A 15489-nucleotide genomic window follows, 5' to 3' on the forward strand; every position below is an offset into this window, starting at 1 on the left:
CGAACCGACGTCTTCTTGCATACCGTGCCAGACGCTATACCAACTAACTTCTCTTATAGTTTCTTCTCTTATATTTCTCTCTTATAGTTTTATTTCATCGGCGTACTCTGAACGATGTGTGAAGCGTTTTATATTATTTTGAAGGTATAAATTAATTAAAAACAAATTATCTATTCAAATGCAATTTGAATAGATAATTTAGAAAATTCCAAAATACATTTATCATATCATTAATTTACAGGTTTCAAAAAGTAATAACACTGACATATTAATTCGTTGCCTAGGATTAAAATTCATACTTTAAAAATAAATATACGCACTATAAATTTTTTTCATTAAATTTTCGAAAACTTTTTATCGATATACCACATCTCTAGCAAATGCAGTGTAATGAAGTAACCTATGCATGTTGTCGTAATGAATTAACGAATTAAAAAAAAAAGTTTTTTCAATAATTTCTCACAAATAAACATTGATTTGGTGTTATTTGTACTTTAATGAATTTACTTAAACAAAGGCATTTAAAAACGAGGCTTATAAAAACATTGTATGAAATACGTAAATTAGTGCACGTCGTTATAAGGTCATATTGTGTAGATTTTTATGAAATGTCACAGTGATTATCCTAGCTTATTTTTAGTTATACATGCATCTCAACTACGGTGACCACACCTGTCGGCGCAGCTAAGAGGGGAAGAGAAACGCGAGACGCGCCGCGGTTAAAACTAGTATCTGTATTCACTCGATCGCCGACGACATTAAACGCTTACCACTGTACCATTGACTTACAATTATATGGACGTCGGGTCCGCGCTAAAAAGTGTCCGCACTTTTAAGGCGCTAAAATCGTATACAGAGCGCGACACTCCGCTTTAGTCTTCATTTGTTCTACTGACAGCGCGATACTGCGATGACATTACAATTTAAATTTCGAATAGGTTGACTTGGGACATTTTTTTCGTGGTTTTTGTATTAGACCCGTCGTCCATTTATTTGTAAGTCAATGCACTGTACTGTTCATTTCTAATTTTTAAATACACGAGTTGAAATCAAACCATGCCCTTATTTATACCATCCCCTGCGCAGACAACACCTATAATGTATAAATAAAATGTCAAAAATTGTACTTCTGCTCTTCCTTAATGGTCTACCCTTCATGATGACTTCCGTCCAGAACCAAGACATGGGTATGTGCGGAAACAAGCCCGATACGTACAGCAACAACACATTTGACTTCATCATTATCACTAGCAATTCCATTCGTGCCCATGACACGATGTATGCCAATGAGGATAGCGTCACTGCATATTGATCTATAATAAATATAGAGCAGCGAAATGTATCGTTTCAAATAATTTCTGTACACTGGGAAATTTCTGAACAATGAGTGTCACAAGTAAAGATCTTTACTACTGCAAGTGTTTCAACTCGTTTATGTCCTATACTAAAGGGGTACGCTTCATTTGAGTGAACATCAAACTTAAATAGATATAACGCTCATTTAATATAATTTTTAATTTCACTAAATACATACACTTCCTACAACTCTCATTTGTACTTAAGTGCCGGTGCCTGGTGTTGGCGCACACGCAGCGAGACCGGCGCACCGGTGCTTTCCCTGCAGCCAGTCTGTTTTAAGCATTGACTTACAAATAAATGGACGACGGATCTAATACAAAAACCACGAAAAAAATGTCCCAAGTTAACCTATTTAAACGTAGTGGCATGTAAAGGAATATGAAAAAGCTAAAACGTTGAATTTAAATTGTAATGTCATCGCAGTACTGTCTAATTTTGCTTGCTTCGCTGTCAGTCGAATAAACGAAGACTAAAGCGTGAATGACGCTCTGTATAGGATTTTAACGCCCTATAAGTTCGAACACTTTTTGGCGCGGACCCGACGTCCATATAATTGTAAGTCAATGGTTTTAAGACGCCATTCCGAGCACCCGTGTACTGGCTGTTCTAAGCTTCCCGCGCTTTTCCATTCATTGCCCGTGGTCCAACTAGTTGGACTACTGGCATTGGACCTACTGATCGATTAGTACAGTCACCGTCAATATTAATAATGTTACTGGTTCTGAGCTAACTACAATTGTTCTCTAGGATGATCCCTGTGATAGTTCATAAAAAAATTGCAAGATGTAATCTTGTAATAACGTGCAATATTTAATGTATTTTATGAATTATTTTTGTAAGTATTGCTTTTAAGTGAAAATATTATATGGTGCGTGCAGTCACTGAAGAGCGCCGCAGCTGGCTTTAAAACCCTGGTGGTGTTTTATGATCGGCCTCGTGCCTGACGTCACACCTCCTTGGGAATACTCTGTTTCAAGTGTGGCCAGAGCCTCTTTCACTATGTGCAGGGTGCACCGCGTGCAGGCGAGGTTGGTAGGTGGCCGTGGTAACTGGAATACTTAGAATTTATAGTCTTATTTCACCCTAGACCGAGTTTGCTGGCCTGATCAGTCGCCATTCCAAAGTAGATATGACGTTGGGTTTTAAAGCCATAAATCTCTCAAATCTAAATATAGTATTCAGTCATATAAGTTTCCGAACATCATCCTCATCTAAAGCATTTTCAGCTTCACTAATAATCTTGTTGGACGGAAAGAAAGACCAATTACGAGGTGTCAACTATAGTGAATGAAAGGAGAAGTTTATTAAAGATAATAGAGAACCGAAGGGGGAAATTGGTCATCTGATACATCACGACAGTTTTCTTAGAAACAATAGAAGGGAAGATCGCAGGAAAGAGAGGCAGAGGAAGATCGAGACGAAGTTATTTAGATCAGATAAAGGAAAAAGTTAATGTCGTGTCGCACCAGGAAATCAAGGCTAAAACACTAAATAGAGACGATTGGAGATTACTCCACCGACAAGAGCCTAGCTCTTAAATAATAAGAAGAAGAATCTTGTTATTTATAATGAGTGTTAGGGTATAAATGATTGTAATCAAAGACGAAATCATAGAATGTATGTAAACAGTTATATCAAAAATGTTTAGGTATATTAAAAAGAATTATATTAAATGAGCGTTATTTACAATGATACCTTACACACCTACTAAAGCGCTATAATGAATCGACTTGGAAACATTTGAAATCGTTTCAGACGCTTAATGAAGTCAATAGAAGTGTTTTAAAAAAGAAACAGGGTATTTTAAATCGTTTTGGTGAGCATAAGTAAATAAAAGAAGCACTTACCAGTTTTAGCAATGTAACTGAAGGCGAATGCAAATGCCATCACAGAGATGAAATACAGCAGTAACATAATGAAAATTAACAAAGGATCTGTATCTGGTATTACAGCTATCTTTCCAACAGTGAGGAATACGGTTCCACTTATACTGAAAACGAGACCCGTTGGTAGCACGTCGAGGAAATGCGATAGATCTAGCAAATTTGCTGATACGCCCATAATTTTCATCAATTCCTGAAAAAGAATTGTTTTTGGTTAATAAAATAGAAAGGTTCATTCAAATCAGCAACGCCCGTTGCTGATTTACAAAAGCTAGCGAATCATAAATAAACTACTCTAAGTACAGCTCTATTATTAAGGAGTGAATAAAAAGAAATCTTTCATAGCTGCGACTAGTCAAAAATGTAACCCAAAAATGCTATAAGATGACGAATGACAATAAGAAGGAATAGCCTCGCTTCAGCGCTGTTTGATCAACAAAGCGATACTTCGTTTGTGGATAGCGGCTGTATTAGTAATTGTAATTTAAAAAAAGAAAAGATATTGTTTAAGTACATATGGTTAAATTGCGGCGCCCTAACAGGGTCATGTTGATACTACTTTAACTTTAAGATCATTTGTAACACATGAATAAATACTTTGACTTTGACTTTAGTCGTATGACAAAAAAAAACTAAAAAAACACACAATCACACACACACAAACACATATTAACATTCCAAATCTTAAATCACCTAATGCTATTAAACTTATATCAATTATGTCGAGTTCTTAGGTTTTCGCGATTGTTACACATAGGAAATGAAACTATTTTTCCCGATTTAAATCGCGTATATTTGTTTTTTCAAACAAAACTGGTTGAAGACTGTATCACCTCAGTCAACCGTGACCATGGGACCTGTAAAGGCCCCGAAACGTCGGTTTGTTTGAAAAAACAAATATGTATACGCGATTTAAATCCGGAAAAATAGTTTCATTTCCTATTATATCAATTATACAAATTATAAGTTCACAGTAAGCCCACGCTCGAATTCCTCTTCCTAAGATACAGTATCCCCTAGTTCAGAAGGAAGGATAATCTTGTGACTGTTTAACTTCGACTTATAAAAAAAATATTGTAACCAATTCATTAGTTGTGAATTTATAAATAAACATTCTTCATCATTATTATATCAGCCAGAAGACGTCCACTGCTGAACATAGGCCTCCCACAAAGATTTCCAATCCATCGGTTACCCGCCGCCCTTACCAGGTCATCCGTTCATCTAGTAGGGGGTCGTCCCACTGAACGCCTTCCGGTTCGTGGTCTCCATTCACGAACCTTTCTACCCCAACCGCCGTCAGTTCTACGAGCTATGTGCTCTGCCCACTGCCACTTCAACTTGCTAATTTTTCGAGCTATAGCGGTGACTTTCGTTCTTCTACGGATCTCCTCATTTCTGATTCGATCACGTAGAGAAATGCCGAGCATTCCTCGCTCCATAGCTCGTTGCGTGACTGAGCTTTTTTATGAGGCCCATAGTAAGTGACCACGTCTCAGAGCTGTAGGTCATCGCTGGCAACACGCACTTCTCGATGACTTTTGTCTTCAAGGACTGCGGTATTGCGGACGAGAAGACGTCCCGGAGCTTCCCGAAAGCTGCCCAACCGAGGCGGATTCGACGATTGACCTCATTCTCGAAGTTGGCCCTGCCTAATTGGACGGTTTGTCCGAGGTAGACATACTCGTCAACAACTTCGAGAGTAGAGGTTCCCACTGTAATAGGGGTGGGTACGACATGGACATTCGATATACGAGAGTTTCGTCTTGTCCATGTCCATGCCATTTTTAGACCCACCTGCTCGGAAACTTTATTGAGGTCACCGAGCATGGTGCCAAGCCCTTACAACGATCCTGACATGACCACGACATCGTCAGCAAATCGAAGGTGAGTCATGTACTCGCCATTGATGTTAATGCCGAGTCCTTTCCAGTTCAGTAACTTGAAAGCATCTTCTAATGTAGTGGTGAACAGTTTCGAAGAAATGATGTCTCCCTGTGGCACTCCTCTTTATAATTGGATAAGCCTTGTGCACTGATACTGGAGTCGAACTGACATAGTGGCGTTTCTGTACAAACACTACAACACTTCGATATATTGATAGTCAATGTAGCACCGTTGTAGAGACTGTAGCACTGCCCAAATCTCGATCGAATTAAAGGCTTTCTCATAGTCCACAGACGCTAAGCATAATGGCAGGTTATACTCCTCGGTCTTCTGTATAACCTGCCGCAGCGTATGGCGATGTGGCCTGTGGTACTGAAGCCCTTTCGGAAACCGGCTTGTTCGGGGCTGGAAGTCATCGAATCTGCGCGCGAAACGGTTCGTCATGACTCGTCAAAACAGCTTATAAACGTGGCTTAGAAGCGAGATGGGCCTGTAATTCTTCAATAGGGTATTATGTTCATTTTCGAAGAAGAGTATCACCACGCTTCTGGCGTAGAACCTTCGAGCAAGACTGAATTAAAGAGCCTCTGAAGGACTCTTAGTACAGGTGTTCCACCCGCTTTCAGAAGCTCGAATGTAATTCCATCTTCACCCGGTGCCTTATTGTTTTTTAGCTGTTTCAGGGCCATCCTAATCTCGTACAGACTGATGTCCGGGATATCCTCAGTATAGTGTCGGATCAGCTTGGGTCTAGAATCTTTAGAATCAGCAACAGGCTGAGTAACCGAGGCACATAGCTGGATACAAAACCTCTAGATCTCCCCCAGAACCTCTAGCTTGGACGTTACAACGTTGCCTACCTCCGTCTTCAGCTTTTTAAACTGACTTTGCGTAATAGACATGTCCCTTGCAAACACTTTGGAGCCGTTGTTCCGCTCTATGGTATCTTTAATATTATTGGTATTATAGACCCGTGTGTCGTGTCACACGGACTTCCATATGTGTCTATTGAACTGTCTGTAGGCTTTAACCTTATCGGAAAACTGCAGCGTCATATCGCATCGATATGCCTTTTATATTATAAATAAACATTGTTATCGTTAATATAATAACCGCAATCTTATTAATTATAAGTGTTTACGTGTAATAAAAAACAAGTCACCTTTCTCTAGCTGGAACCTTGTACCTTTCAGAGCTGTCTGTATACTCTTCGTTAGTTGTGTAAATGTAACTTATTTAATTTAATGTTTATTTATAGAAAATAATCCTCGGTAAATTCATCAGTAAATTGAAGAGAGCAAATAATAGGTTTAGTTGGTTTTATTGACATTAGTAACATCTTGTGATGTACTAGAAAGATTTTCCCCGGACTCATATACATAGCTCAAATGGTTTAGAAATTAACCCTCAGGTACCAACCGTCTCGTATAGGATACGAACAACACCACCTTTATTTAAAAACTAGAACTACTTCGTCAATGTAAGTTACCAATATTTTGCTAGTTGTCTGCGCCATTTTTGCCTTCAGTTCGCAAAGTATACTTGAGTAGTGTATAGTGTTTAGTGTATAGTGTTTGTAAAGTGTATTTTATGTATTCAAAGTGTATTTTTTCGTTCGATGATTTTTCAGATCTTGACTTTAAAACCACACCCCAAACACTCCATACAAACGGTAATTTTTACAAAACTTTTTTTATGCCATTCGATCCGGTCTCTGTTAAGGATCAATAGTCTCTATGGGACCAACTGAGGTAAGAGTACTCGAAATGTCAGAAATCGCAAAAAACTTTTTATCATACAGTTTGTATATATATATATATATATATATATACACATACACACACACACACACACACAACGTTGCAAGCTGTTTTAACCGACTTCAAAAAAGTAGGAGATTCTTGATTTGACTGTATGTTTTTTATTTTGTATGTATGTTACGCAATAACTCTAAATAATAATAAAAAAAAAATAAAATAAAATAAATAACTCCGGTATTTGTGAACCGATTTTCATGATTCTTTTTTTGTTGGAAAGAAGGTACCTCTATAGTGGTCCCATTTAATTTTGAAAAAAATCATCTACCTCTAAGGGTGGCTGTCCACGCATGAAGATTCATTTTTATAAATAGCACCTAAATTTTATTACAAGGAGCAATTATTTTAATGGCGATTTTGCTATTCTCCAATTCAAGGCGTTTTTCTCTTTATATTTACTTTCAGTAGTGAGAACCGATTTTTGTTATCTCCTGTGTCAAGTCCCGTATAGTGCCGAACTAGGGGATGAATCCGGGTTTGCGCACTTTCCGGTAGGTAACCGATTTCAATAAAACTTGGTAATTATATGTAATTCCACGTACTTTTGAGGTCGGTTTTTCTAGTACTCTGTACTGAGATTATTAACAATAAAAGTCTACGCGCTTAAACATTCTTCTAAACAAACTAAAAAGCGTTTAAAAAGCAAACTTTTAAAAAAAAGCACAAGGTTTTAACGTTTAAAAAAATAAGCTGTTTTTCCCATCTCCACCCGCTTGGCGCCCTCAGGCCCGCTACTTAGTTTTAAGTTATCTTAATGGATGAAGAGCTTTCAGCTCGCCCTTTTGTCCGATGGCGCAGTCAAGGCCATCAGCGATCAATTGCAAAGTGTGAATGTCAAAAAAAGTAGTTTTACTCATTGACTTACAAATAAATGGACGACGGGTCTAATACAAAAACCACGAAAGAAATGTCCCAAGTCAACCTATTTAAACGTAGTGACATGTAAAGGAATATGAAAAAGCTAAAACGTTGAATTTAGATTGTAATGTCATCGCAGTACTGTCTAATTTTGCTTGCTTCGCTGTCAGTCGAACAAACGAAGACTAAAGCGTGAATGACGCTCTGTATACGATTTTAACGCCCTATAAGTTCGGACACTTTTTAGCGCGGACCCGACGTCCATATAATTGTAAGTCAATGGTTTTACTACTCAATTTACCAAAGTGAAGAACCATTGAGTAACAGTGGAAGGATTTTCAGGACTCAAGAGACGAGACAGTTTGTGCCCCGCAGCCTAAAACTTACTTGCACGCCAGAACATCGTTCCTGAAGCAACTTAACCATTAGAAGGACGAAGGGTATATAAAGTGACATGACACAAGCAATGTGCACCATTACGGAGATGGTTTCCCTGTCCAACTTTTTCTGAGACGATACGTCCACCTCGTGCACGGACAGTTTTAACTGGAACAAAAACCATATTTAGGTACGGTGCTCGCCGACATCGGACAAATATCGATTAAAAATATAAATAATAATCTTTATCACATTAAACGATAACGCCAGAGGACTGTCTGAGATGACGAGTGGCGTCTCTTTTAACACAGTTCTGGCAGAATACCAGCGTTATGCTGAGCCAGCGCCTTTTCACTGCCAATGATTTCCTAAATTAGTTTCCTTTAATTAGTTATATATTTAATAATAATATTTCAAATATCAAATAATGGAAAAAAGCACATATTATTCAAAATGTAGCATGTATTTGAATCACAAATTATTGCTTTAGAACTAAAAATCAATCCGTGACAGGTTGTGATGAATGAAAACAATTTTTTGAACAGTGGTAACAAACGATTGCGCTTTTCCTCATAAACAATTCCTGCCTCTGAAAATAGCCTCTCACTATAAACACTATAGCCCGAAGACGAGAGACAAATCTTAGCAAATTTTGACAGCCTTGGATATTGCGTTGCGTTTGTGGATCACCACTTATAAGGATCTGCCGTCCGATCTAGGCGAACAGTTTTCTTACGCCGAACATTCGACAGCCAAATATTCGGCGCTTCGACCGAGAGCGTAGCCGAATTTTCGGTATTCGGTTAAATCACTATTCGTGGCATCTCTAATTATCTTCCGTATTTATTTAGTTTCGAAATTATTATTTGTTTGATTAGAACATGGAAATTGCGTCAGCTAGCTTACCGTATCCGCGGTACCCTCTAGGTTGTAGCTGAAAATTAACGGTTTGCTCCTGAGTAAACACATACATAACTGGGTGTTCGGCAGTGCTGCGACTTCGCTAGTTTATTTTTCTTTTTATTATATTACATATTTTTCTGTCCTCTATATGTGTTTTATGAATCCTGTACGCTCCTAGTCACGTGCGATAAAGTCACTGTGTAAAGCGGGCTATTGTTTCTACAAATCTCATCTATGCTTTGGTGGATTAATAGGCCAAGAGACTGAACATACTTTTTTAATGTCGACGCCTTGCAGTTCGAGGTAGCTGGAGTCTATCGCCCACTGGACGCGCATGAAAAGGAGATGGTCGTTGTCTGTAATGTAAGAAATATGTATTATAACTGATGAAGATTGGTTACACAGAGTGGAGTGAAATTTCTTCCACAGGGGATTATATCAGTGCCTCTAGTGAAAAAGGGAATAACTCAAAATCTTTTCAGGAGAGGCAAAAAACCATATTTTTATTCATTATTGGTTGTTCGAATTTATTACTAGTAGATTTTATGATTACGGCGCCCGTAAACGCGCGTCGTCAGCTCGTGTAACATAAGCTCTAAGTAGTTAAAAAATATTTCATACCAAAGTTTTTGTGAGAATTCATCAGAAAGTACATCGATTGATATCCATGTATGTAGCTTTCTTCGTTAATTTTTATAGTGTATCGCAAATGACTGGGCAGTGTGTTCTGTTAACAAACAGAAGTGCGTAGTCATCAACAAGCTAAGTTTTTCATCCATGCATGTTGGACATGCATCTCGTCTCGTATGCCCCCGTCACAGAACAGCGCGCTTTCAAGGTAGCTTTCGCTATGCTGACCAGAAATGCTGGAATAGTATACCTCCGCCAATCAGAAACGCTTCCTTAATGTTTGTATTCAAAAAATTACTCAAAGAGTATCTGCTAAATCTTTAAGAGGGAGCATGACAAAAAAGTTTTGACGTTGGCTCCGCCCAAATTTGTGAAACAAATGTATGCCTGAAGTTCGCGTGACATGCGACAGACGATGTTGAATTTTGCGCATTAAAAGTACCAAATTCGTTTTAGCGGACTAACTCTAAAACTAAAGGGATTAAAAAAAATCCGTAGTGACAGTTGTCGATCATGCATAAATATAATTAATTATCTAATTTTTGTCCTAATAACCTGTAGCATTTCGAGGATAAATCGAAAAAATGTGAAAATTAGAGGTCATTTCGTGATTTTGATTTATCGAGGAAACTTTATTGTTTTATGTTTCTGATTAGTGTCTATGCTTGAATATATCGTGTAGTTACTCATACAATATTTTATTTTTAACTTTAAAGTGGATATACCCCTCTAAAATCAAATCGAAGATTAGGAATTTTTCCTCTGCTCTCTCTTAAAAATATCCATCGTAGCAATTGACGTGCCGGGGATATATGCGTTTTAGTTTAATATTGTTCGTCTGTTTAATTGTAATCAAACTTCTCAATTAATTAATGAAACCTCATTTTATAATTTTATCAAATTAAATATATACACGTTCTTTTTTTATCATATTAATTTCCAATCAATTGTATTGTAATTTGTTGCGCATGACATGGTACTTCTTAAATGGTAACTACATTTATTGTATTTTAATGGGAAAGACCACTCATGTTTTGTGTTTAAATTAATATGATTATGTGCCTGTGTCAGCCAATGTCTTTAGTGTCGCCTACTATGTTCCGTGGCACGTGTGTTCTGTGTCCGGATCCGCTGAAAATCTGCGTCGTAGCACTTGAAAGAACAACAAGCTGAGTGGGTCGCGGTTTCCTTGGCAGCACAGCACACAGGCTTTATACTCTGTATATTATATGTACATATTTAGTTCCAAATCCTTAGGTTAATATTACTATTATTATTATTATAAAATGCATGTGTACTGTGTTTCTAGGAATAAATGATTTCTATTCTATTCTACTCTAATTACGCGTAACTAGCATTGGATTACCTATGAGTTTCCATTTCAACAATTTAGTGGCCAATTCAAATTCGCGTAAATATGGTGGCAACCAAATTAGTGGTGATGATTTACGGGAATCTATTGTTAACAGTTCGTGGACAACATAAATTTAATGTTTGCCGAGCAAAAAAGTTGTAGCCATTGAAATACCAAAGTAATATCGTTAGCCCTGTAGTAATTTATTTTAGTCCAGATACACACTTTTTACCAGTACTACGTACGCGGATTTGTATTATCCCCGACCGCACCCTGAACAACACAAAAGTGACGTCAACGGCGAACAAAAACTCACAATTTACTTTTGTAATCGTGAAAATAGAGGAACAGCAATTCAGTGGCAGTAGAGTGAAAGAGTTTGTCCAGGGAAGTACTGCCACCTTACTTATTTCTGCCGCCAAGCAGTAGTGTGAGCATTACACCGTTCCGGTTCGAAAGGTAAGGGTGCTGGTGAAGTTACAGGTATATAGGACTTGTCAACTTAAATGTTTCAGGGTATCACGCGCAGTGGCAGTGCCCCTCAGATCTTTGTGATATAAAGCTATGAGTGGCACTGCGACTGTTATGGACAGTTGTGTTTTTCACCACCAGATGCACAACTAGTTCGTCCCGTCGCTTGCTGTCATAAGGAAATAAATTTTATATTTCCAAAAAGAACACTTTTCTACTCTGTAAATTGTAAGTACTATGGAATTCGATATCTGCTCACCTCTACATTATGGAATATGACGATTGCAAACTTGTCAAACTTCAAATTCTTTTTTGTGGTTAGAAACGTATTAAAAAAGCTTTCGTTTTTAACTCCCACGTACTTTTTCGTATTCAAGGAGTCCACTGTAATGAAAAAATTATATAACAAGAACTAATTTGTCTATTCGCTTTTTAATTGAAAAAAGTCCGCGTATATGACTTTAAATTAGATGCTTATAATACTAACAACCTTGCAAGTCAATATTATACTAAACTAAAAACAACAACTTTTGTTCAATGGCTTTTTACAAAACATTATAAATTCACCAAAAATCATTGACTTACAATTATATGGACGTCGGGTCCGCGCTAAAACGTGTCCGAACTTATAGGGCGTTAAAATCGTATACAGAGCGTCATTCACGCTTTTGTCTTCGTTTGTTCGACTGACAGCGAAGCAAGCAAAATTAGACAGTACTGCGATGACTTTACAATTTAAATTCAACGTTTTAGCTTTTTCATATTCCTTTACCTACATGTCACTACGTTTAAATAGGTTGACTTGGGACATTTTTTTCGTGGTTTTTGGATTAGACCCGTCGTCCATTTATTTGTAAGTCAATGCCAAAAATATAAGTTTTTGTTGTGCTATTTGACACTTTGTTTATAGTCTTTGGTAGTAAGGTAAATTCAAACGTGCAGCGTTCTCCACGACGACTCCCACCCTCCTCCAGCACAGAGTTAATTACAGAGTTAACAAAGACAATCTTTTGATAAGCTTATCCTACCAGATAGTTGGTCCAAACGATCCAGATTTAGCTGTGGCCCTACTTCGTCCATGAGCTGTCGCGTTGAATTAGTATCTGGAGTGTACAAAAGAAGGTCTAAATATCTGTGATCCCGCTTTGTTTCGTTTTGTGGGTGTGATTCCTGTAAGGAATAATAAATTCTTAAATGAAATGTTTGACTTAGTTTCGCTATACAAAATTTTGAATAATGAAATTGATTCATCTGCCCTTCTAAGCAGGATACGCTTCATTGCTCGTGTGCGCCTTCCTATGCGGTCTTCTCGCAAACGACCACTATTTGTCCCCCCACCATTTACGAAATTATATATACGCAATTCTTTCATTTACCGTTCCACCAACAAGTACAATAAAAATTTTTCTAATATTGATTTCTTTGACACCACTCTTAGTAAATTAAAAAAAAAATCGATGTTACAAATTGTAAATGACATTTAATGATTTTGTACTCGCTTATTAAACTCTGTCTTATATATTTAATCAATGATATTATACTTTGTTACTCATGCTCACTTAATTTAGAAAGATTAATTAATGATATTACCTAATGTAAAACTCTAGTAACGCATAAAACAAGAATGTTATCATTACAAATAACTCTATAAGATATGTTACAGACGTTCTTATTATAATCTGCTGGCACTGTAGGTCTATTTTAAGAGGAATATATGTAAATAATTACTATTTCATGTATGACTGTTTGTTGCCACAAAAAAAAAAAGAAAACGCTTTTGTGTAATGTGGAAAACTGGAATCACGGACTAAAAAAAACAATGGAAGTCCCTTATGCCTCGATTACTATGAGAAGCGATGTCGCCAAAACTCACTCATTCTTCATTTGAAACACTTCAAAAATCTTGATATTGATTGATCGTAGTTTCAAATTTAAAAAGAAATAACAAATTCTGGATTGTTAATATAATTTAAACTTTATCCTGTTGGCATATCGTTCAAAGTTCAATACCATCAATACGTATTAGTTATAAATTACGACGTTTTGATATGATATTGAAATTTCAATGTGCTACCATCTAGCGGTTCATTGCTGAACGACGACGAATTGGAGTTATTAATTTAGTTCTCTAAACAAGAAGCGACCATATTGCAGGGTAAACATTTTTCGATATACAGAAAGTTGAAAATGTATTAAAAGAAGACTGTCCGATGATATGAAATACCAACACACGCAATATTTTGGTGCGGTTGTCATTTTTCACTCCAAAACAGCACAACAATGCATTTTTCTAGGATTTTAGAGAATTTGCACAAAATAATGACACAACCATACTATACAAAGCGAAAATGGCGGACTGTTGAAACCTATAGTTGGCACGCGTAAGACGCTTACTAACCACTTCTACTGTATTTATTGTTCTGTGGGTGGAATAATAATGTAAAATAGTTATTTATTATGCAAGACTGGAAAGTTGTTGTTTGACGTATCTTAAGCGTAGCGAGGATTTCAAGCCACGAGACGCAAAACAACTTTGCTGCCGAGGGAAGCATACAACTTTTCACCTCACTATAGCCAAGAAAATGACAAATCAGTTTTAATAAACAAAATTAGTTATCGTGGTCAAATGAATGTCAACAACTTAGAATAAAATATACCAACGGATATAAATAACATAAGTAATGTACCTACAACAAATCGCGAAGTTGAACGTGGTGTCATAATGTTCTCTTTTCCAAAAAGTTACGTGCACCACAATCCATCGTCAAGTTCGAATTTCATAAACCTTTTCCACACTAGCGTGGAAAAAATGCTTTTGCGTGCAGATTTCTAATGAGAAAGAAGGCCTTTCCGGAGCTAGTGAGGTGCAAAAAGTATTTGTAAAGCTATCACCCATCAAAAATCGCTGCAAACATTATGATTAGGAACGACATCCCCAAATTTTAACCGTGAGACTCTAACACATTAACGAAACTACGGAACAGCTATAGAATATAATTTTTGCTCGACATGGTCTAAGAGATTGGTCGTCATTCGAATTTTAATCGTAATAGTGGAGATCGGTACCCCTCTCCATCAAGTCCCCTCAGCAGCCTATTTACATCTTTTTACTGCGACTATCTTCCTAAAGCCTGACTAATTGAAGCATTTTAAGGCCTGTATAACCATGTTAGTATTGTTCAGCAGTTTCTTCCACCATATCTTGTTTTAGAAAGACAATTTTTAACTAGCCTCTTCGGTGCAGCAAGCTGACAAGTAGGTATCAATAAGATTCCGAAGCATTTATTAAGATTATCATTTTCTAAGTTTAAAAACTACATTAAAAATACTTTAATTGAAAAGTCATATTACAAATTTGAAGACTACGTGTTAGATAAAGATGTATGGAAAGATGACATGGCTGTAGATTCCACACAAATTTGATTCAAAGTGTATTCCATAGCATTTAAGTTAATTTGAAAAGAGCAATCCCTAGAGTTTCATGCTCGTTCTTCTCCGAAGTCAGCGTAGCGAGTAGTAGCTTATTTTCAAGTGTAAATTTGTTTTATCTATGGAATAAAATTATTCTTTGACTTTGACTTTGGATTTGCTCACGTTGGTAATCACGTCATATACAGAAAATGAGAAAGAAAAAAGCGAGTATTGCGAGGTGACAGCAGTATAGACGTTTTGGTATTCGCGCATGGCTTACGGGAAAGTAAAAGATGAAAGGGAAGTGAGAGTGAAGAACTGAGAGAAGCTTAAATAACAAAATAGCAACAAGAGGTCTTTGTGAAAGAGTACGTACAGGGAAGTACTGGCGTCTTACTAACGTGATGAGCATTACTGCGTTCCAGTTTTGAAGAGTTGCTGGTGAAATACATGCACATGGGACTTGTCAACTTATGTACACACACACACACACACACACACACACACACAGAGAGAGAGAGAGAGAGAGAGAGAGAGA

The 15489-nt window shown here is 37.1% G+C and overlaps 1 protein-coding gene across 1 annotated transcript in view; it reads right to left on the reverse strand.

Moving 5' to 3' along the window:
• LOC113230807 (ATP-binding cassette sub-family A member 3-like) overlaps positions 1–15489 on the reverse strand; it is a 36501-nt gene that overhangs the window by 18507 nt on the left and 2505 nt on the right. The window contains exons 2-7 of the mRNA XM_026464895.1: positions 12569–12710; positions 11800–11924; positions 9707–9812; positions 9359–9441; positions 8192–8350; positions 3207–3435 (exon numbers count right to left, since the gene is read on the reverse strand). Of these exons, the coding sequence (XP_026320680.1) occupies positions 3207–3435; positions 8192–8350; positions 9359–9441; positions 9707–9812; positions 11800–11924; positions 12569–12710 (844 nt within the window). The remainder of the gene's footprint in view (positions 1–3206; positions 3436–8191; positions 8351–9358; positions 9442–9706; positions 9813–11799; positions 11925–12568; positions 12711–15489) is intronic.

Source organism: Hyposmocoma kahamanoa, unplaced genomic scaffold (assembly GCF_003589595.1).
Source record: "Hyposmocoma kahamanoa isolate Upper Pololo Valley unplaced genomic scaffold, ASM358959v1 64, whole genome shotgun sequence".
NCBI lineage: Eukaryota > Metazoa > Arthropoda > Insecta > Lepidoptera > Cosmopterigidae > Hyposmocoma > Hyposmocoma kahamanoa.